At 40.4% G+C, this 21,908-nt stretch overlaps 1 protein-coding gene and 1 long non-coding RNA gene across 8 annotated transcripts in view; one reads left to right on the forward strand and one right to left on the reverse strand.

Annotated features, from left to right (window-relative positions):
• The window catches only part of LOC115008753 (nuclear factor 1 X-type-like), a 106,228-nt gene extending 101,583 nt beyond the window's left edge, over positions 1-4,645 (reverse strand). For 3 of the 7 annotated variants that reach the window (XM_029432592.1, XM_029432545.1, XM_029432611.1), the window contains exon 1: positions 4,499-4,626. In XM_029432592.1, coding sequence (XP_029288452.1) covers positions 4,499-4,501 — 3 coding nt within the window. In that variant the 5' untranslated portion in view covers positions 4,502-4,626. Of the gene's footprint in view, positions 1-713; positions 729-4,498 lie in introns of those variants that run through there. The other 4 variants (XM_029432602.1, XM_029432583.1, XM_029432537.1 and 1 more) reach the window with 4 other exon arrangements.
• A 55-nt stretch (positions 4,646-4,700) lies between these two features.
• Positions 4,701-13,189, forward strand: LOC115008790 (uncharacterized). The gene is made up of 3 exons (XR_003832340.1): positions 4,701-4,830; positions 8,012-8,250; positions 13,071-13,189. It is a non-coding gene; the product is annotated as an uncharacterized LOC115008790 (long non-coding RNA).
• The last annotated feature ends 8,719 nt before the right edge of the window (positions 13,190-21,908 follow it).

Raw genomic sequence — 21,908 nt, forward strand, 5'->3', positions numbered from 1 at the left:
TGCCTCCACTGACAAAAGAAGACACTTCTCTTTCACTTTTTCCCTCACTATCTCACAGTCTTTCCTTGGCTCGCTCTCTTATCTCTGGGTATATGTGTTGACGACCATATGGCCAAATTCTTTGGAGGTGAGATCTCTGAAACCGGCTCACTCACATTCACACACACACTCACACACAAACACACACACACACACACACACACACACACACACACACACACACACACACACACACACACACACACACACACACACACACACACACACACACACACACACACACACACACACACACAGAGCTTTGTGTATGAAAGGCCCTGATGGTAGAATTTGTTCTCAGATGGCTCCATTTTAAAGCACATGAATGGCAACATATCAATGATCCTCCTCTCTGTCTTTCTGTCTCACATTTGCAGTTACACACAGACACACACGCTTACACTATTCACCAACTACACACCATAAACTTACACTGCTAGCACACCTGGTGCAGTCCTCTACTCGTTTCCAGAAAGCATTTATTCTGGCTGCTACACAATCATCTACCACAAGCACTATCGCCGCTGTCAGTCCATCTTTTAAAAACCATAATTATTATCACCACTATTGTGTCTTATCATCATGATTTGGTGCCTGAAATAACGCTGCCAAGTGTAAGGCACAGGATGAGAATGGGGGGATGGGGAGAGAGAGAAGGAGAGAGTCCAGCCAACCTGCGAGAGATGGCAACCACTTCAAAGACGACGGGCCGCACCGGCGATCTGTTCCACGGCGTGTGAGGGGTGTATGAAAGGCAGCAGTGGCCGCCGTGTGAGTCCTTGCCAAAGCTACCTCGGGGAGAAATGTTGGAAAAATAGGATTTTTTCACACAGCCATCTCAGGGGGTGTGGGGGGGGGGGGGGGGGGGGGGTGAAGGGAAAACGGGGATAATAAGATAGAAGATGAGAAACTGTGGGACTGCATTAAAAAAAGAAGGATAGATGGATGGCTGAGCAGAGTGGGGCTAATTATTTCACTCCACTTGTGGGTCCTGAAGGTTTAGTTGGGTCAGAAGTACAGCCAAGATGCAGTGCTGAAGATTGCATTTGGCTTAATTGTGCAGTTGTGTTTTACACAAAACTAAACGGTGGGATTCTGGGTAATGCATGAGGCACACGTTGTGAACAGCTTCTGTAAAGGAAGCCTGACTGCAGGAGTATAACATTCTTTCACATGACTTGGGCAAAAAATATTCAGCGTATGCCGGAAATCCAACCTTTATTTGTGTTTGGTATAATTCAAAGGTGATTATATGCAAATCAGCTGGGTGAGGTTAACACTTTTGAATGCCTGAGTAATAGATAGAAACTATGCCAGCCTTAACAATAGCTGGCCTGACTCCATGTAAAAAAAAAGAAATACATCCTTTAACCAAAGCTACGGTGAAACAAGTTTGAACAGAACGCACATTGTGACACACCCCGAGATTCGCTGGGCCTGGCACCTCGCCTGTCAACTACTGATCTTGCTCGACAGGCTGGCTTTTAGATAAACACCATGCCAATTGTAACACTGAACTTCTCTGGCTGCAACATTTCGCTGCCACACTGCCCGCACCATACGCCACCGCCGTACACTAGGTAACCCAACGCCACTGGCAGCCCTTTTCCTACATGGATCCTTATTCATGCTTTTTTAATGGCCGAACCACACTCAGTTAAGGCCTCGCCGCACCGGCTATGTGCATTTAACAATGAGGTTTGGGCTGGTACAATCAGCCCTTTGTGTCACACAAGGACTGATCCGTGGGGAGATTTTCTTGTGGTTATGGTTCTAATACAGCAGAGTTTACCACAAAGACCAGGAAGCATAGAGTTACAGTACAAAACACACACACACTCAGTATGACTCAATAAGGCAACGTGTTGAGCTCCTTTCAAATGTCTCACCCATTTCTAACCCAACTGAAATGATACTCTAAGAAATTAATTTAATAACATGGTACGGTTCATGCCCACCTCCCAGCTTGGCACCAATACCAGTCTTGGCTTTGATTTGACTGACAGGTTCTGTGGTTGGCAGGTTTTCTCTGCAACTACCACAATGCAACTAAATGTGAAATTATAGGCCCACAATCAAATCAAATTGAGCATTAGAATACCACTGCCAATTATGACCAATTGTCTACTGTTTCGTTCAGCTTAAGAAATATAGATAGTTGGTCAGCTTATATCACAAATCTCATTTGGCCTGAAATGTGACATTTTGAACCCTGCGAGGTCCGTTTGTGTTGTTGTACAGGTATGACTGAGTGTTTCACTACCACACACATTTTTTGGCAGGTGAACCCATAATAAGCTATTATCCTTCTATATTTAAAACAATTGAAAATGTGTATTCACATGAGCGGTTAGTATTGAATGAGCAAAGGCAGACTGAATGAAAACTTGTCATAGTATCTCTGAATAATGTTCAGTAATGTTGCGTATTGTTGATGACACTGAACGTCCCCTCCAGTCTGAATTTCAGATCATGTTTTCTGGACGATATATAAAACACCTCGAGCAAATGTGAAATTATAGGCCCACAATCAAAACAAAGTCAGCTTAATACCACTGCCAAATTAAACAATATACGATTTAGTCCACATGCAATCAATAAAATGATAAAACGATGAAAAAGGAGTTTTCATTTGCAAAATCTGTATCAACTATTGCACATATTTTGCTGTATCACTGACGGTTTGTTATGTGTGTTGTGTTTATTATATTTTAATGTTAATTGTTTTTATTGGTGAGACAAAGACATAGCCATATCAAAAATTGGATCCAGCTAGTGTTTCAGTCTACCATTAGATTTATATGTCTAACACAAGAAGGTCTGACCTCAAACCTGCTAGAGGACTATTGCGTTGCTGTAATAATATTAATAAGCACAGTAAAACTGCTTGTTCCAGTGTGTTTAAATGGTCACCTTATTGGTGCAATAGGAATATTGTGTTGCTAAAACAAAATCAGAATCATTTCTGACATGTGCATACTTTATTCATCTCCTCTAAAGTGTTGTATTTTTGTATTTCTACGCAAAAACTTTACTACCTTAGAATACTTTAGCAAGTCTTTAATATCCAAAAGATCAACAGATCAACCCTGGGAGCTGTGTTATTGTATGTCACCTTAACAGTAACAGTAATCTCTTGGCTTGATAATCAAGATACGTTTATAATGTAGATCACAATTTTAGTCCATTACAATTATAATTTGAGGTCATTATAATTCAAAAGCTTTGAACAGCAACATGACAGAGACTGTTTAATGTCAAGAAACACTGCAATAAAAACCAGCAGATAAATAAATATAATATGTATCTCTCTAGATGCTGCAGTGTTTAAAAATATAAATAGATCATCATCATCCGACTAGAAATTATTTTGATTTTCTGATCATCACTAAATGCTCTCATTCATGCTGCTTTCGCACTTGTTCTGGGGACACAAAGACGTTCTGTGTGTCACCTCACCTCCCCACCCCTTGTAGTCGCTATAAAGAGTCATCAACGACGCAAATGAAGTATCCATTGATAAAAAAAAAAAAAAAGCAGCCGCTGCTTTAGACAAGACTCAGTTGTGGTTAAAGGTGGAGAACGGTGCAGCAACCATGCGCCACACGGATGTATATGATGCTTTCGGAATATCATCATGATCATAATAATGATGAATAACGCACATAGATTACGCTGGGCTTTCAGATCTCCGCAGTCTGCGGTCGCATGTGTGTTTTATTCTGTTTGATCTGAGCTGCGCAGGAAGATCAGCCTCCACTTTGTCAATCTGTATTTACTGGGCCACTCAAACGCCTCTGCAAACAATTCAGCCTGCACAATGTTAACCCATCAGTGAGGCTAAATCTGTTTGAATTAAAAAAAAATATGTTTTATATTATATCAGACATAAAATGATGACAATAGTGTAATGTCTTTTGGGAAGGTTTAAAGAAATAAAGTGCAAGGAAGAGATATAAAAGTTAAGTTCACAGTAAAATACGAGACATTTTATAGTATACAGAGCTGCATTAAAATGCATCGTCGTGCATGGGCAAGTCATGTGGGATAATGAGCATACTCATTTTTTGTCAAACTGTAGTTAATTAATGAGTTTAGATGCTTCATCAATATCAAAATTGGCAGGCAAGCGAGGTGAATATACACATAACACACACACACACACACACACACACACACACACACACACACACACACACACACATAACACACACACGCTCTCTCCCACACACACGCACAACCACAGGTGCGTTGTATCGTCATCTATGGCCTCACACACCACAGCCAAATCTCACTCCGCGCGTCTAACAAAGTGCGGATCTCTCACAAAGAAATTAAAAGCCTGAAACTAACCGCAGGGATTCCGATAAACACAAGCGATGTTTGGTTTATGTTCAGTCCTATAGACTTTACCCTATAGACCCAACAGAGGGGAACTATTGAGTTACACAGCACGTACCATTATAGCGTGGGGAGTTCTGCCAACCCTCTCAATGCCCCATTTTCCTTTAAAAGTTCAGCTTCCAAAAAAGTGAGAGAGGGAGTGAGGGCCGAGGGAGGAAGACTTGGTCTCTTCGCTGTTGCCGGAAGCAAAAAAAAAGACCTTTAAACAAGTCGGCCTTAGGCCCAGATAGAAAAAAAAACCGCTCTTTCAAAAGTGGGTCCACTCTCCAAGAGATAGGAGGAAAAGAGGACAGCAGCTCCGAGTCCTCTGTCTACCGCAGTTTGGCCTCAGATGCGCCCATGTCCAGCAGCAAGAAGTCAGGGAGACGTCTGCGTCAAAGTCCCGAGGTGCGTCCTTCAGCGGCTAAACTTGTCCAGCAGATCGGGAGACGCTAAAAAAAAAACCCTCCCCGAAATATTATTAATAACACGATAAAAAATGATTGGACGGGAGAGGTGATGCAAAGTAAGTTTTGTTTATATTATTTTTCCGTGTGCAACCTTTGCAGTCGGGCAGCTTCTGTCTCCAAAACGTGTCCAAAAGCGGCTGTCTCCGCGCCGCGCGTCCGATCTGTTTTACCCTCGTATCTCTCTCTCTCTCTCTCTCTCTCTCTCTCTCCCTCCCTCTCTCTCTCTCTCTCTCTCTCTCTCTCTTTCGCTCTCTCTCTCCTCTCTCTTGTTCCAAACACACACACGCGGAGTTACACACAAACGGGGGGACACCCCTGGTCCCTCGCCGCCTCCTCCTCAAAGCTGACGAGATGAAAGAGCAGCTTGCGTTTTGCTTCTTTAGATCGCTACAACCTCGCCGGTAGCAGAATGCCTGCACAGCGACACGTAGTCGTTCCGGGCTTCGGCGCGGCTCTGGATGCCTCGGTGCGTAAAATGGAAGCTCTCCGTGCGCTCCGTGCAGCCACGACAGATAGCTCACACTTCCCTCCCTCAAAAAAATATCAGCCACTAAATAGCTCACCTCAGCAGCGTGCGTCCTGTTTACACACACACAAAAATAATAGACGAGGAATTAGGGCAGTTGTTTACAGTGAAGGTGGGGGCCGGTGCTTCAGCCGGCTGCGTCGAACTGGTGAATTATTAGGTGAATTATTAATAAAGCGAGCGTTGTGCAGTCTGTCGCGGAGAGAGCGGAGCGGCCAGGGGAGCAGCTGGGGCTTTAGGAGAATTAGGAGGACCAGGGGCTAAATCACGGACGGCGGGGATTATGGCTGCACTGGCTCCTACCTACCGCCTGCATGTACTGTAGGCTTCAAGAGTGGCACTGTGGGCACGACCCGAGCTGCTGCGAGTTTTATTTCCGTAGTTTTTAATGTTACAATCTGGAGCAAAGATCAAGCAAACAAAAAAAAGGTTCATTGGGTTTAATGAGTTCATCTAAGGAGAGACTCGTCAGTCAGTGCCAGTGACCTCTCTGTTTCCATGCAGCTGATCACACTCACCAAAAAATATAAAAAGCCTTTGTCAGCTATCAGTCACAATGTGTCCCTGAAGTTCAATGGATATGAGGAAGTTCAGAGGATTTTTGAAGGCATGACTTTCAATATTTGGGGATTATGTTAAATGTAGTCTGTTAATATTGTTAGTCACAATGGTGGGAAGTGTAATGGCAACGATGGAATCTAGCAAACTTTAAAGCTTTTATAAAACACTTCACTAACACAGATGTATTGTCACAGTGTCGCCCAGCAGAATGACGCAATAGGATTAAATGTGACTGAGATATTACACAGTACAGACATAGTGGGAGCTATTAAAGGTCTGACTTTGGGGAAATAATTCCAGGGCACAAAATTAGCTGTTTCTTGTAAAAGTGCTGATAGTTGTTGGAGACTAGAGGCCAGCAGCAGCAGCCGCCAGGAGCAACAGAGCCGTCCAAGACAACAGAAAGACAAGACATGTGGACATGCTCTGTGATTATTTAGGAGAAGGTGCCAAAGGGAAGTTCAAAACGTTAGTGCAGTTTCAAATTGAGACAGTGAGTTATTTATGTAACCTGTTCATGACCTGAAAACAAGAGCGTTACGTTTTGATATGAATTAATTTGGCCAACAGGACTTGTAGGGACATCATGGTGGGCAAAAGGGAATGACGTAAAGAAAACAACCCCTTAAAACAATTGCTTTAGATAAAAGTGATTTCACAAAAAAACATAAAACTCTACAACAATTGTATTTAACATGATCAAATAAGATATAAAGAACCCTCGCGCAGCTATTGGCTCTGCACCTACAGGCTAATCAAATGTTTTAATCCACTTCTTTCATATTTCAAATGTCAGGCTCTGCAAATGTACAAACTTGGTTTAGCTCAAGACAACAAAATACATATTTTTGCTCTTACTACATATTAATATAGCACTATTATATATAATTGTTCTCTCTGCGTTAAACCTACTGTATGTCTGCATGTAAAATATATTTATTTTCAGTTGTGCGTGTGTCGTTATCCGTCTCTTTTTAAAATCAGACGTCTAATGACATTCCTCCAACATGACGGTTTATCAATAATTAAATGTTGACCTCCCCACACATTTGGCCAAATCAATTATTCATCTGTCATTGAATTTGTGATTTAAGTTTTTTGTTTCAGCCTAATTAGGATTATTACATTTAACACGACAGTGTGTCTGGTGGGATGAAGTGACAATTTTCAGCGTCTCAAAAAATGATTTGAGGTAACGGAGGCCCGGATCATTAACTCAACAGCAGAGATCAAATGTGTCGTTTTTGTTGGTGTCATAGTTTTAATGTGGTTTAAAATGGGGACTAAAAACAGCTTTTAATCTAAATCTCATTCTGTTCATTTTAACACGAATACAAATAATGTAGTTTAACATATTGTATCATCTAAAGGCCAATGTTGCACTTACTGTATGTGAGAGATGTTGTTCCATTTCAATTTTATTTTCAAAATGAAAATGTCTTGCTACACCAATTTCATTGATTTTAAAAATATGACAATATGAATGTGCATGAGATGAAAATGATATGTATTTTTGTGAAACATATGCCCAGAAAAATCCTTTATAAATTTTGATCATTTAAAAAATAATTCAATAAAACTTCTCATGTCATTATTTGTAAAATGAACTTTTGTCATTAGTTGGGACATGAAACAAACTGAACATTAATGTAGTGACAAGTAGATCAGTTAGTTATAATATTGATGAATAATGAAATGATAACTAAAGGGTTTGTAAAGGGTTGAACGTGCATTAAAAATAATTATCAGTATACTTTCACACAGAAAATAAAAACAGCATAATCATCAAAAGCACTGAGGGTAGTCATAATATAAAACACAAAAAACACTAATAATAATAATAATAATAATAATAATAATAATAATATTAATAACAATAACATTGAGATAATCCTACAGGTTCTGATCATTTACTGATTGAATGACATCAGCCTCAATCGGTTGTATAATTATCACAGTTTATACCATGACCTTCCTAAATTTGTTTTTTCTTCCATTTTGTTTGAATACTAATTCTGGTTTCTTTTTACAGATGCTGATGACTGGGAGGCTCACACATGCCCGACGGCCTGTTTGGAGAATGACCAGTTGATTGGAAAAACACCAAAGTGTCCCTCTAAACCCCAAATAATCCCACGACACGATTTTTTTCTTAACCCTTAATTAATTTACAAATAACAGTGTGAACAGTTAGACCGCACTGTGTACGCAGCACGAGCAACTAAAGCCCGGAAGTTGCAGAAGGCCACACAGATTGCCTACAAGTCTCAGGTAACACAACGAAAACATGCAATAATATCGAGGGAAAAACGTGTTTCTAGAAACGAAAAAAATGTATATCATAGTTGTCCAGTGTAAAATTGAAAAAGAATATGACAATTAGACAACCAGGTGTTTACATGAGATACAAACTAATAATGTGAAGTGTGAGGACTTTTTCCCAAGTAAAGTACATTTTCAGAAATGTCCCGCAAACACATAAAAAAAATAAAAAAACTGCAGGGCAAAAAAAGACAAGTTGCATCTTACAAGTGCATTTACCTGCTAAACACATCTGTGGGGAAACTGCGCAGAAAACAAAGACAAAGACATGGTCCAGTAATTTAAAAATGTCCTATAATCTCGTCATTTTATTATTAAGATACATTTATCATTATGAGCAATTAACAAGAATGGGACTACATTTACAGAATTTCACCTGAACTACATGTGGGTGTACGTTAAAGTATTTAATATACAATAAAAGCGCGACAGCTCTATTAATTATTCAATTATGACTAAAAACTGTTGTTTGTTAAAACGAGTGTAACGTTTCATTAAAAGAATAGACCAAATCCTTTGAAATGTGCTCATTAAAAATGTGCACACTGAATCATTAATGCTACATAGAGGAAACATTTGTGTATTAATGTGGCTTAAATAATAATGTATAGTCCCTTGTCCGGATGCTGATGCACCATATGCTTGTAGCAGTTGACCTCGTTTCAATTAGGCAATGACTCTCATGTTTATTCTCAAAATAGTGTTGATGGAAATGTGGACTGCTGGTCTAAAATCTAACTTGATCCTCCTAAAACCTAAAACCATTTGAGTTTACGGCATCAAAGCCACCACAACCATTTATATTGTAGTGTTTTGTGGAGACAGGGGACACAATAAAAAAATAAAAACAGTTTTTGGCATTAACCCTTTATTTATATTATCAAAACAAAAGTAAAAAGAAACGTTGACAAGTTTTGTTCCTTTTAAAAGTTTCTTGGAAGAAAACGTAAAAATAAATTGAAATTCAATTGATATGTTCTAAAAGTTATAAAAACAAACTGAAGGAAATTTGTTGGCATGCATCCGCCCTGATCATGTAAGGCAACCTATAAGCGTCAATTAGGCTGAGCTTTGGGTTAATGAAAGCCCTGAGCGGTGTATCTCACCACAGACCCTTAAACCAGCCATTACTGCAGACCACAACGACTCTGATACCACACTGTTTTAAGACCCAGCATTATGTGGGCAATAAGTTCCCTAAACGTAACTGTGAGAGGAGAAAGGCACATTGTGGCATCCGCCTGGCCAAGTTCAGACAACATGGAGGGACTTCTGAAGTTTGTAAACCCCAAAATGTTTTTTCCCCCCTTACAATTACAAGTTTTATATCCTGAAATATAACTGCAAACCATGATTGACAAAAAAAAAGCCAACTAATTATCAGAGAAGAGACCAGGTGTTAAATTGCTGGTTTTAAATTGTAGCAAATAAATATTTCCTCATCAAAGATGGACGTGGCACAGACTCTTGTTTGTTCAGAGGGACAGCCATATGAGCTTTAACCAACAGGTACACATTTGATCAAATAAATGATTAAATATTGAACTGTATAACACAGATAGAAGGAAACATCTCAGATTCTTTTTAAGTAGTTACAGAGAGAAACATTTAAAAAACATTCAAACAGATGTTTTACTGAAGTGTCTACACAGGTTGGAGCACAACATAAAAGTTAAACGTTTTCTTCTCGGTTGTGAAATAATTGATTATTACAAATAATGATGGCAACAATAAAGTGAAGCAATAAAACTCAGGGTGAACCAAGGTCTAAATAACAAATATGTAAAAACCCCTATGTCCTCAGAATCCCCTAAACTCGCTGAAATGCAGAAAGAAACAGGAGAAAACAACACAAAGAAAACATTGACAGCTTCATTATACTATTAACAGAATGCAGATATTTTATCTACACATATGCAAAGCTACGCACAGTTAAACTTCTACGGCCTAACAAGATCACAAAAACAACGACAAACGGGGAATCAAATAGATGTAAGAAATAAAGAAGAGCAACAAGGCTGAGCTGGAGAATAGAGTGACTATTACACCTAAATGATAAGCCAAATTTTAGTCAGTGCCAGCAGCACACATAGGAACGCTGCAAAGCTACAAAGTACAACACACACTACAAATAAAAACCAAAGGCCTCAGTCCTGCTGCCACTCACTCCTGTAACACCACTGACGTCTCCCCCTGTTCTCACTGCCCTCTGCTGCAGTGAAGTCAGGGGGAAATTAAATACTCCTTTGGCCTTACACAAAATATACTCTGCACCAGGACCATATGTCAAACTCAGTGGAACTATTTTCCTCTCTACAGTCTTCATTCAGAAATGGCGGGGAGAGTTCTGCGTCTCTATACGAGTAGAGCAATAAGCGGTGGAAAGGAGAAAGAAAAAACAAGGCTCTTTTTGTCTGCGGCGGCCGAGGTTTTATCCCCGCATTGCAGAGTGTTGTCTAGCATTACAAATCTCAGCCCTGGCCTGGATGGACACAGGAGGGCTCTGCTGGCCCTGCTCACACTGTCTGCATCCTTTACGCTCTGCCATGCAAATAAACCCGAATGAGAGAGCAGCTGAGGAGGGAGAATGAAGGAGATGGAGGGGTTTGTTGGAGGGGGGCGGGGGGGGGGGGGGAAATACGGTGGAAGGAAGCAAAGGGAAATGAAGGAAAGAGTGAAGGATGCAAAGAGGAAGAAATGTATGTGGCAATAAGGAAGGAAGGAAATAGTTGGTCTGAAGTAATCACATAGGGACAAAAAGAGAGTAAGTCTGTGTGTGTTTGTGCACAACAGAGACAGAAAGAAAGAGAAAAAGAGTGGGTACTAACCGGCCATTGGAGGGGTGAGGAATGCCCGGCCCTGGCACAGGAGAATGGGATGGAGGGTGGAGTATGTTCACATTGCTGCTGCCAGCTGAGCACATTCCCACCACACAGTCATGGAGACTTTTTAACCTACAGATATTGAAGCAGCAGCAGGAGAGTTTTCTCAGTTGGGTACAATAATACAGGACTTATTATAGGTTTTACTTTATGAAACGCTGTAGAATAAGGCCTCCAATTATCCAATGTGATGCTGAAATCATCTGTTGAGGGCAAAATCAGACATGAGCTATATGTGCTCTTCTTGAAATTATTTTTTGGGGGAGATTTTTGTCTTTTTATTCAGAAGTTGACGGCGTAGAAAGTCCTTTTCTACTCAAACGTGTTTAGTGGAAGGAAATTAAACACACTTAGATTTTACACAAATATTTTGATAATCTTTTTCTTATGAAATGATTTATACTTTCAGTTTACTTAAAAGAACATTACAAATGTGAATTTGCTCAGACAAAATCTAAAAATACAAAATATTAATAAGTAGGAAAATAGTTGAAATACAGTGCGCATAATGTCGGTGATCAATCCCCAAAAATCCAAGTGTTTCTCTTGTAGCGCAACTATTTGCTTCTGGAATACAACCAAACTTCCTTTTATTTGTTTTACATTTTGTATCGATAAAGTAAAACGTATTCCTGATAGCATCTTTTAAAGTGGTCATAAAGAACATGTGTGAGGTCATTGATATACCTTTTGTTTGACAATATAAGAAAACATAATTTAAATGTCTTCTAGTTGAACAGCAATAATAAATAAATACATTTTTTCACATCCCTCATGCTAATGATGTGGAACGTAAAATGTTGAGGTACTTTTATTTTACTAGTATTTCCATTTTATACTACTTTATACTTTTTACTCCACTACAAATATCTGACAGCTTTAGTCACTTGTTACTATCATTTTATAAAATATGATATATTGTTATATATATATATATATATATATATATATATATAGTATTGTAAAACTAGCTCCACCTCGACCATCTGCAATATCAAAATGCTGCTTATATGTTAATTCATCAGTACATGTAATAATATAACACTAATTCATCTGTATACTTTGATACTTCAAAGTGCATTTAGCTTACAACTGTTTAAGAGTATTCTATAGTTTTATGGTTTTGTCGAGCTCTACGCAAATCACAGCCACAAAGATTATGAACCTGTAACGTCACATGAGCCGTTTGTCTTTCTGAAAACTATTCACTTCTCCAACAATCTTTCTGAGACAAGTGTAATGTGTGTGCAAGTGTCTTAGTGTTTTAGTCAGTGCAATGGTTTATCAATGGCTGACATTAGGCTCAGCTTTGATAAAACACGCACACGTGCACACACACACGTGCACACACACACACACACACACACACACACACACACACACACACACACACACACACACACACGATCTGATAAAACATTAGCTCAGTTTTGAATCAGATATTTTTGTTTCAGCAGAACTGTGGACTTACAAACAAAACAACATTTATATTATTCCGATTATTAGTATTGTTAGAAGTGAACATTTAATTGGATTAATCTTTAATAGTAAAAAATAAATAAATACTCTGCAACTATTTATTGAAGTTATCTTTGCAGAACAATCTGCTATTTGTTGTACATAAATGAAACAAACAATGGGCAGATACATTTTTAATTAAGATAATTGTTAGTTGCAGCCCTAGTATAACAATAATAATTGTATTAGTATTATTAGTATTATTATTATTATTATCATTATTATTATTATTATTATTATCATTATTATATAATGCTGTTTAAATAGGAGATATTAAACACATAACCTGCTCTCAAGGACACAATGATACACTGCAGCCTGTATTTGTGTGACACTCCCTGACATCATCCCTCTTTGTGTCATAAACAGTTAGCAAACGTGACCTGATGTGAGGTCACCTAAACTGCAGCACACACAGGCCGTCATTGTGTCTCCGTGCCTCCACCCACTCTGAGCGGGCACGACTTCAGCACCGAGTGGATTTGTTCTGGGCCGGGCAGGTCAGTGGCGGGTGCAGTGTAAAAGTTAGTTAGTTTTATGTTTGTGTGGAGAGGAGGACGGTTGAATGGAGGTTGTGTGTGTGTGTGTGTGTGTGTGTGTGTGTGTGTGTGTGTGTGTGTGTGTGTGTGTGTGTGTGTGTGCACGCTCCCCCAGGAGAAAAGAGGACTCCTAATCTGTTTTCCTGGCTCTTCTTTAAAGGGAGAGCAAGACACACTAGAGGCTCCCTCTGATCTGCTGCCCCATCCATCCCTCACTTTCTCTCTCTCTCTCTCTCATCCATCCCTCCTTTCCTCGGTTCCATCATCTGTCTCTCGTTCCCTCTGCTTTTAGCCCTCGTTTTCTCGGCCCCCCGTCCCTATGCTCTCTCATCTGTTGTGTTGGCCCGCTCTGGTCTTTGTATGGCGACAGCCCCCATCTCCAGATACTGCCTAAGAGCTCTGATTCCACTTAATCACTCAGTTTTTTATTAGTTTTCCCTCGCAGGGTATTTTGTGTTCTGAATTGCGTTTATCTATTATGCTGTTTCAGATTTATTGCTTTAGGAGGCAGACTGTGTGGCACACTACCCACCAATACGGTACACGATGCTGTGATCTCTCTACGTCTGCCCCTCTTTATGCCTGTCTGCTTTCATCCCTTCAAAATTAAATGAACAAATACACAAGGAGGGTGCTGTGCCACACTCGCTCACAACTCCTCTCGTACTTTTTCACGTTACTTTTTTATTAGTTTTCTTTTATTGGGCGTCTCGATCGCTCGGCTGCATTTATTTAGCATGCCGCAAAGACCACAGAGGAAGAGTGTGTGGCATCACGGATCTCGGATTGTACTCTACACTTGGATCCATCTGTCCTGGCATCTTTTGCGCCTCATTGCTTTACTTTTCCAATTTCACAAAAAATAAATGAAATACACAGGTATGGGTTTCACTGTGAGCACAGATGTCTGTCTTTGAAAGAATTTTCTGTGATTAGCAGAATACTTAGAGTGGCTTAGTGGTGACTGTGGCACCTTTAAATCACATTGTGCTCTGAAAGGGCAAAAATACACAGTTAATAATTCATTAATTGTGCGCTTTGGAGATTTTGTAGCAAACAAACACTGATGCTCGAGGTCATTTTGTTGCCACGGCTTTGCCCCTCAGTCTGAACTGCTTATTTCTACTTAATTAGGAGACATGGCATGCATACTCAAAATATTTTGCCCCAAAATGGCGGCATACCATCCAGGCCCTCCATTTTGTTCTGTCACTGAATCGAGTCTGGATCTTGCACCTGACTTGTTGGACCAGTGTTTGCATTTGAAAATACCCTCTCCATGCCCCGCTGTTACTATGCTTCCCTCTTCTGGTTATTGGTCACTACGAGTGTCGTTAACCTGCTGCACCAATGGGAAGGCGGGCTCTGACTGACGTCCACTCCTTCTCCGCTCTGCTTCCAGGGGCTTCCTGTGACCGGGGGGGAAACATGGGCGCTGGCCATCACCTCGACCGAATCCAGAACCAAATGAGAGAGAGAGACTCAGAGACTCAGAGGAATAAATCAATAAATGAGCGAGGATATAATAAAACAATTAATGATTTAATACAATGATAATCAAGACAAAGCAAAAAAACACGATGACCATGTGGACAAAAGCGTTTCTTTTTTAGGATGAAAAAAGAATAGAAATTAATATTCATGACCCTGTCCCTCCCATCCAAATTCAGCACCCTCCCTTCCTCCCTCCCCACCCAAATCCTCCCTCCTCCTCACTTCCTCTCCCCTCCATTGGGTGGCAACACTTGGTAGGGCACATGGTGAGACAGCTGTTGCAGGGCAACATGGGCATCTGTGGTGCTACAGAGAGGAGAGGGGATGGTATGGGGGGTGTTGGGGGGGGGGTTGTAGGGGGTGCACACGGCATCAAGAGAGGGAGATAGTACCCTGTCTCTGCCCTGTGTACATATGTGTTTGTGTTTGAGTGTGTCCTAAAGTTTCAGATTATTATTGGATCTATGTGGAGAGGGGGAAAGGTTTTTTAGGGACAGACAAGAGAGAGAAAAAGAGGGTGAGGAAGGAACAAGATGGCATCTCTTCTTCTTCTTCTTCTTCTTCTTCTTCTTCTTCCATGCCAAGCTGTTGATGAAAAGTAGCACCTGTCCTCCAAGCTATGACAGAAACAACATTAGCATAAGAACACTGGGATGGGCCGCTCCAAGACTGGAGTTAGTGCCTTCAACACCCAAACCCACACACAGACACACACAGACACAGACACACAGACACACAGACACACACACACACACACACACACACACACACACACACACACACACATACGCACCTTCCTCTTCAGAGGGAATGGGCGTTTTCCCAGGGTTATTATCACATGCCAGGTGCCCCCCCTGCCTTCATATACACTCACATACACCTCACCCCCACCCATTCCTCTCCCCTCCTCTCCCCCAGCACCTACCACACACACCCTTGCCATCTCTCTCTCCCCCAAAGCGCCAGCGCAGCCCCACCTCGCGGTGCCAAAGTGGGCAGCCTCTGCCTTGGCGTTGCCTGGGCCTTCTGGTGCCCTAGATAGCTGCGTGTGTGTGTGTGTTTGTGAGCACTGGCCCAGCTCTGTGCGGACACAGCCAGCCCTTTAAACTGTGTCAAGGCTCCAGATGCTGGGAGAGACTGGGATTAACACAGGCGTTTGTATACAGACACATACGCACAAACAGACACACACAAGATATTCTCTCGGCCCGTATATTGCATCATACTTCACAAGTTTTAACCATTTCTCTTCCTGTGTAAGACTCACACAGAAATGGGAAGATAGGACTGGGCGATATGGAGAAAATAAAATATTCCAATGACTTTGACCAAATACCTCGATATCGATATATCGCAGCTTTGACTATTGGTAATTTCACAATATATTCACCCTATGAGATTTTTGATGAATAATCATCAGTAATGTGGATATAATGACACAAATATAGAACTTTAAAACCAGAAAAAGACAAAAACATATTACAAAATCCAATATTTAAGACAATATCTAGTCTTATATTACAACATCGATATAATATCGATATATTACCCATTTCAGAGCAGCACCTATACAGCTTCCCTCTAAACCTATACAGACCTTCTTTTATGGCATTTATAAAATGCCAGATCAAACACAGAAATGTATGAGACAGGATACAAAGGTATCAGAGATCCAATGACGAACCAACAGACCCTGGCAGTGCTCTGAGATGATGCACTGATGCCAATGCCGCACCTCAGAAAGTGGATTTGGATAAGGCAGACAGAGAAAAGGACCTCAGAGACCTGACATACACACACACCCCAGTGTCCGTACACTAGCCCTTTAGCAGCATGCCACTACCCTGAGGGCATGAATGCACATAGTCACACACACACACACACAAGCAAAGACACACACAAATACCAACCAAGTGTCCACCTACTGTTTCTTTAGTGGCGTGCCACTGCCCTCGGGGTGTGCAGGTTTACACACACAAAAACACATTCACACTCACTCACTCACTCACTCACTCACACACACACACACACACACACACACACACACACACACACACACACACACACACACACACACACACACACACACACACACACACACACATTCCACTGGTGATTCTGACATCACTGCAACTGAACTCATTTGAAAGGGGCTGAAATGATGTGAATGATAAGCGAATTACCAAGACAGTTCCCCGCAAACTAGCAAAGGCTACAGACTGCTAATTACAAGTATGCAAGCATGTGTGTCCAAGTGTGTGAAAAAGAGAGAGTGAGGGAATGTTTTCTTCCAGTGCTCTCTCTCTCTCTCTGTCTTGCTGAGCAGTAGTTATGGTGCCAGTTATGGAGTGTTTGCCATTGCAGGGAGCTGCCTTGGCACTGTGCCCTAATTTAGGCGAATTAAAAAGCACTAGACAGGCCCCTTTGTGGCACCGTGCGCCCGCTTTAATCTCCCCACGCCTCAGCGGGCACCCAGAGCACCAGGAGTGGGCACCGTGCCCATATGACCCCAGGCAATATGGAAATCGCCACCAAAAATCCGAACTAAGCGCCGAGCCCTGCCTCTGGTGCACAGTGCACACAGTACACATGGACATGCGCAAAGCAATGCTATCACACACACACACACACACACACACACACACACACACACACACACACACACACACACACACACAGTGCAAGAGGGACAACACCCATCTGACAATGGTGCTTTACTCACACTCTCACACACACACACACACACACACACATACTTACACATATGATTAAAAACATGAAAAAGTAATTGCAAGCTGTTCACATGTGTACATAATTACATCACTGAAACACACACATGCAAACACACATGTAGTAGCTCAGGGTGCAGGGGCATGAAATGAAATACTCCCACTGTTGTCCCTGTTGGCATGTACACAAACACACACACACACAAATGTACATTCACTTTTCCACTCATCCGAAGTTGGTGTGTGTTCTGTTTGAAGTGTAGGTGAGTGTAATGCTTGTCATGAGGTCATCCATCAGGGCTAATGAAACTGGCAGACCCTGACACCGTCTCACTGGGCAGCACCGCTGGCGCCACAAGCTAACTCAAGGAGAAATGGACTGATTTAATTACACAGCGAAGGCACAGACACAGACACAGACACAGACGCACACACACACACACATACACACACACACACACGTGCACAGAGAGAATAAGACGTGAACACACGCACACTTTGCATACAGGTACATAATCATGAGTAAAAATGCAATCCCCACACACAAATACACACATTAAAAAGCCAAACGTAAGAGAGCAAACACAAACACACGGCTCACAACACTCCATCAAATATTGCCCATTAGCCACTTCTTGCCAAAACCATCCCATGCCAGCTAGCAGACTGGTGCAACCCCTATGGTGCAACCTTTTAAAGTAGATGAAAAAGTGTGAGCTCAACATGGAGGTTAACCTTTGCTGATAAACAGAACTCACTGCACCATCATAGTAAGTAAGTAATAATAAGTTAAGGTGGACGCGTCATCTATATAGAAAAACTCATTGAAGGCACCATTAGCGAGCGAGCTGCGCCTCCTCACTGCAGGTTCACAATGTTCCCTTCCCTAAAACAAAGACCCACTTTGGCCCTGGAACAGGACGCACTCCCATCCCTCTCTCTCCCTCCCTGTCCATTTGTCTCCCTACTGGTTTCACTTAATAAGCTTCAAAGGTTTCTGGGCAACGTTGCTTTCAAAAAAAAAAAAAGTTACCATGGCATTTATTTGGCACAGGGCATCTTCCCTCTTGCTGAGGATATGGGGTTGCCATGACATCGGTGGGCACCTTATAAAGCATACAATTGAATGTGTATGTAAAAGTGTGTGTGTGTGTGTGTGTGTGTGTGTGTGTGTTGGACATTTTGTGCCAACCGCAGCTAAATGCTTAGACACTGGTAGGAAACCCAGGACAGCAAGGGAGTTTAACTTTGCGCGGCAACTCATGCTTACAGACCACTATATCCAAAAATAGTGACAAATCCCTGTTTCTCATCTTCCAATGGGATTTCTTTAAACCCAAAAAGATATTCAGTTGAATATGATATTTAAAATAAAGAGAAAGTAGAAAATCTCCATATTTGAGACGCTGAGGAGCATTTTCTGATATTTTTGCAGGAAATATTACGATTAGTCGATTATCAAAATAATTCGAATTATCGATTAGTCAACAAATAGTTGCAGCTCTGCCTCCAACACAAACTATAAAAGGACTCGATTCTCCTGCTCTATTCTCTTCTTTGCATTTAATCTCTTTGCTTCAATGTTTTAAAAATGTATATGTGTGAACATGAAATGAAAAATAAAGAATATAATGTTTTAACTATGACTTATTATTGATTAATGAACTCAACAACCATAGAACTGAGAGGAAACAGCATACATGAATTTTCTGCAAGTACATTCTGTGTTTGTTTTGGGTAAACTTACCCCAGAGAGTCTCAAATCCAAGTGCTAACTTTAAAATTGGCTCTGGATTTCCACTGATGGTTAATGTTTTCATACTGGCATCTTTCTTTGTCCCTGCTAACGTTTGTGTGTGTGACTTTGTGTATGCACATTTATTTTGTGCACTCCCATCCAAAGTAATTAACAGTGAGTGCAGAAGTAACTTTAAATTCCTAATCGGCAGTATAGATAAAAGATTGTGATGAATGCAAAAGGTCGGCGCCACAGCACCCATGCTAATACTAATCTGAGAAAGTAATAAATAACAATTATAATTCTTGTTCTTTTCATGTTAGTCAAATGGTTTCTTGACCTCAAAGTTGTATTTGTCCAAAGTGAAACCACAGTTTTGGCTTCAGTAGTCACAGCGAACATCAGCGCAATTGAGCCTCCACTAATGTGAAATGAATGAGAGCCGTGAACAGCAGCATGTCTTTCCTTTTGGCCAATTATTCCCACACTAAGTTCTGATTTGAATTTAGGCTGACGAAAGATAACCCTTTTATTAAATTGTGTAATATATTAAAGTTACTCCTATTATCTCCTTTATTTTAGTAAAAGAAGAGGCGAAAACGGGGCTTTGATAAATTATTTGTTTCTATTTAAGCCAGTAAAATCACATCATGACATAAACAAATAAAATAAATATTTGCAAGAAAATTGCTGCAGATCTTCCTTATTATTAGCTTCATTTAGTAAAGAAAAAAGGAAATGTTATTTGAGCTCTTCATGCTCTCAGACATACATCAGTGCAATCCTATGGACAGGGCCTCTAGTGGCCTCTAGTGGTTTGTATATGATGTTACTATGACGATACATCAACAGATTCATGGACCCTGAACACAGCCGAGTCCCAAAGACATCCTACACACTAATACTATACAGCCTACACTACATACTAATAATCAGAGCTTACACTACATGCTAATAATCAGAGTTACACTACATACTAATAATCAGAGCTTACACTACATGCTAATATCAGAGCATACACTACATGCTAATAATCAGAGCTTACACTACATGCTAATAATCAGAGTTTACACTACATGCTAATAATCAGAGCGTACACTACATGCTAATAATCAGAGTTTACACTACATGCTAATAATCAGAGTTTACACTACATGCTAATAATCAGAGCGTACCTACATACTAATAATCAGAGTTTACCTACATGCTATAATCAGAGTTTACACTACATGCTAATAATCAGAGCTTACACTACATGCTAATAATCAGAGCGTACACTACATGCTAATAATCAGAGCTTACACTACATGCTAATAATCAGAGTTTACACTACATGCTAATAATCAGAGCGTACACTACATGCTAATAATCAGAGTTTACACTACATGCTAATAATCAGAGCGTACACTACATACTAATAATCAGAGTTTACACTACATGCTAATAATCAGAGCATTACACTACATGCTAATAATCAGAGTTTACACTACATGCTAATAATCAGAGCTTACACTACATGCTAATAATCTAATCAGAGTTTACAACTACATGCTAATAATCAGAGCGTACACTACATACTAATAATCAGAGTTTACACTACATGCTAATAATCAGAGCATACACTACATGCTAATAATCAGAGTTTACACTACATGCTAATAATCAGAGCTTACACTACATGCTAATAATCAGAGCTTACACTACATGCTAATAATCAGAGTTTACACTACATGCTAATAATCAGAGCGTACACTACATACTAATAATCAGAGCTTACACTACATGCTAATAATCAGAGCTTACACTACATGCTAATAATCAGAGCATACACTACATGCTAATAATAATTTAGCAGTTAGTATAAAGAAATATCCTACATACTACCATTTTATACCAATAGGAAAGTCTACACATCATGTGACACTGGATGTTACTTTGGAAAGAAACTTAACAAAGACACATCAATATGTAAGATTACGGTTATAAGACAATACGTTAATTGTTTTTTGGGGCTATTGCACAACCATTTTCAGCTGTGAGTAACTCTTTGCCCTTTGTGCATCGCCGTGTTGGAGAATAGTGAGCATCAAGAGTACACTCTAAAGTCGACTGTAGTTAGTATGCAGGCTGTCTGCTTTGAGTATACTTAACTTTGTCAGTTTTCCAGTGTAAACACACTACAACCAAAAGTACACACTGACCCCCACTATTCAAATAGTTTGTTGTGATATTTACTCTGTATTGCACAAACAAGTGCCCATCCCTACATGGACTTAGACACCACATTTACAATTGTAGTGGAGAAATATTTGTCAAACAAGAACAAAACTTCTTACATGTCACATTACAAACAAGGAACTTTGTCTCCTGTTCTAAAGCTCATCTGATAAAATCTGCTGCAAAAAGGTTTGCTTTCCACAGTTTGTTGTTATCATTCACCAAGAGAAACTCATTAAAAATGCCATCATATATGGAGAAATAAATTATGAAATGGACTTTGTCTTCAATATTTTAAAAAGGACATAACAAACGAAGCTTTTCTCTTTAGGGAGAAGACTGAACGGGCCATTTTATACTGCTAATGGTAATGCTATAGTAATGTACCTGGAGGTAAATGTGCACAGAGAGATCCTTGATTTGTGCTTCCCATTAGGCTCAAGTTTAACACTGTAGTTGTTTTAATCGAGCCAGTATGTTTGTAATTTAG

Source organism: Cottoperca gobio, chromosome 1 (genome assembly GCF_900634415.1).
Source record: "Cottoperca gobio chromosome 1, fCotGob3.1, whole genome shotgun sequence".
Lineage (NCBI taxonomy): Eukaryota > Metazoa > Chordata > Actinopteri > Perciformes > Bovichtidae > Cottoperca > Cottoperca gobio.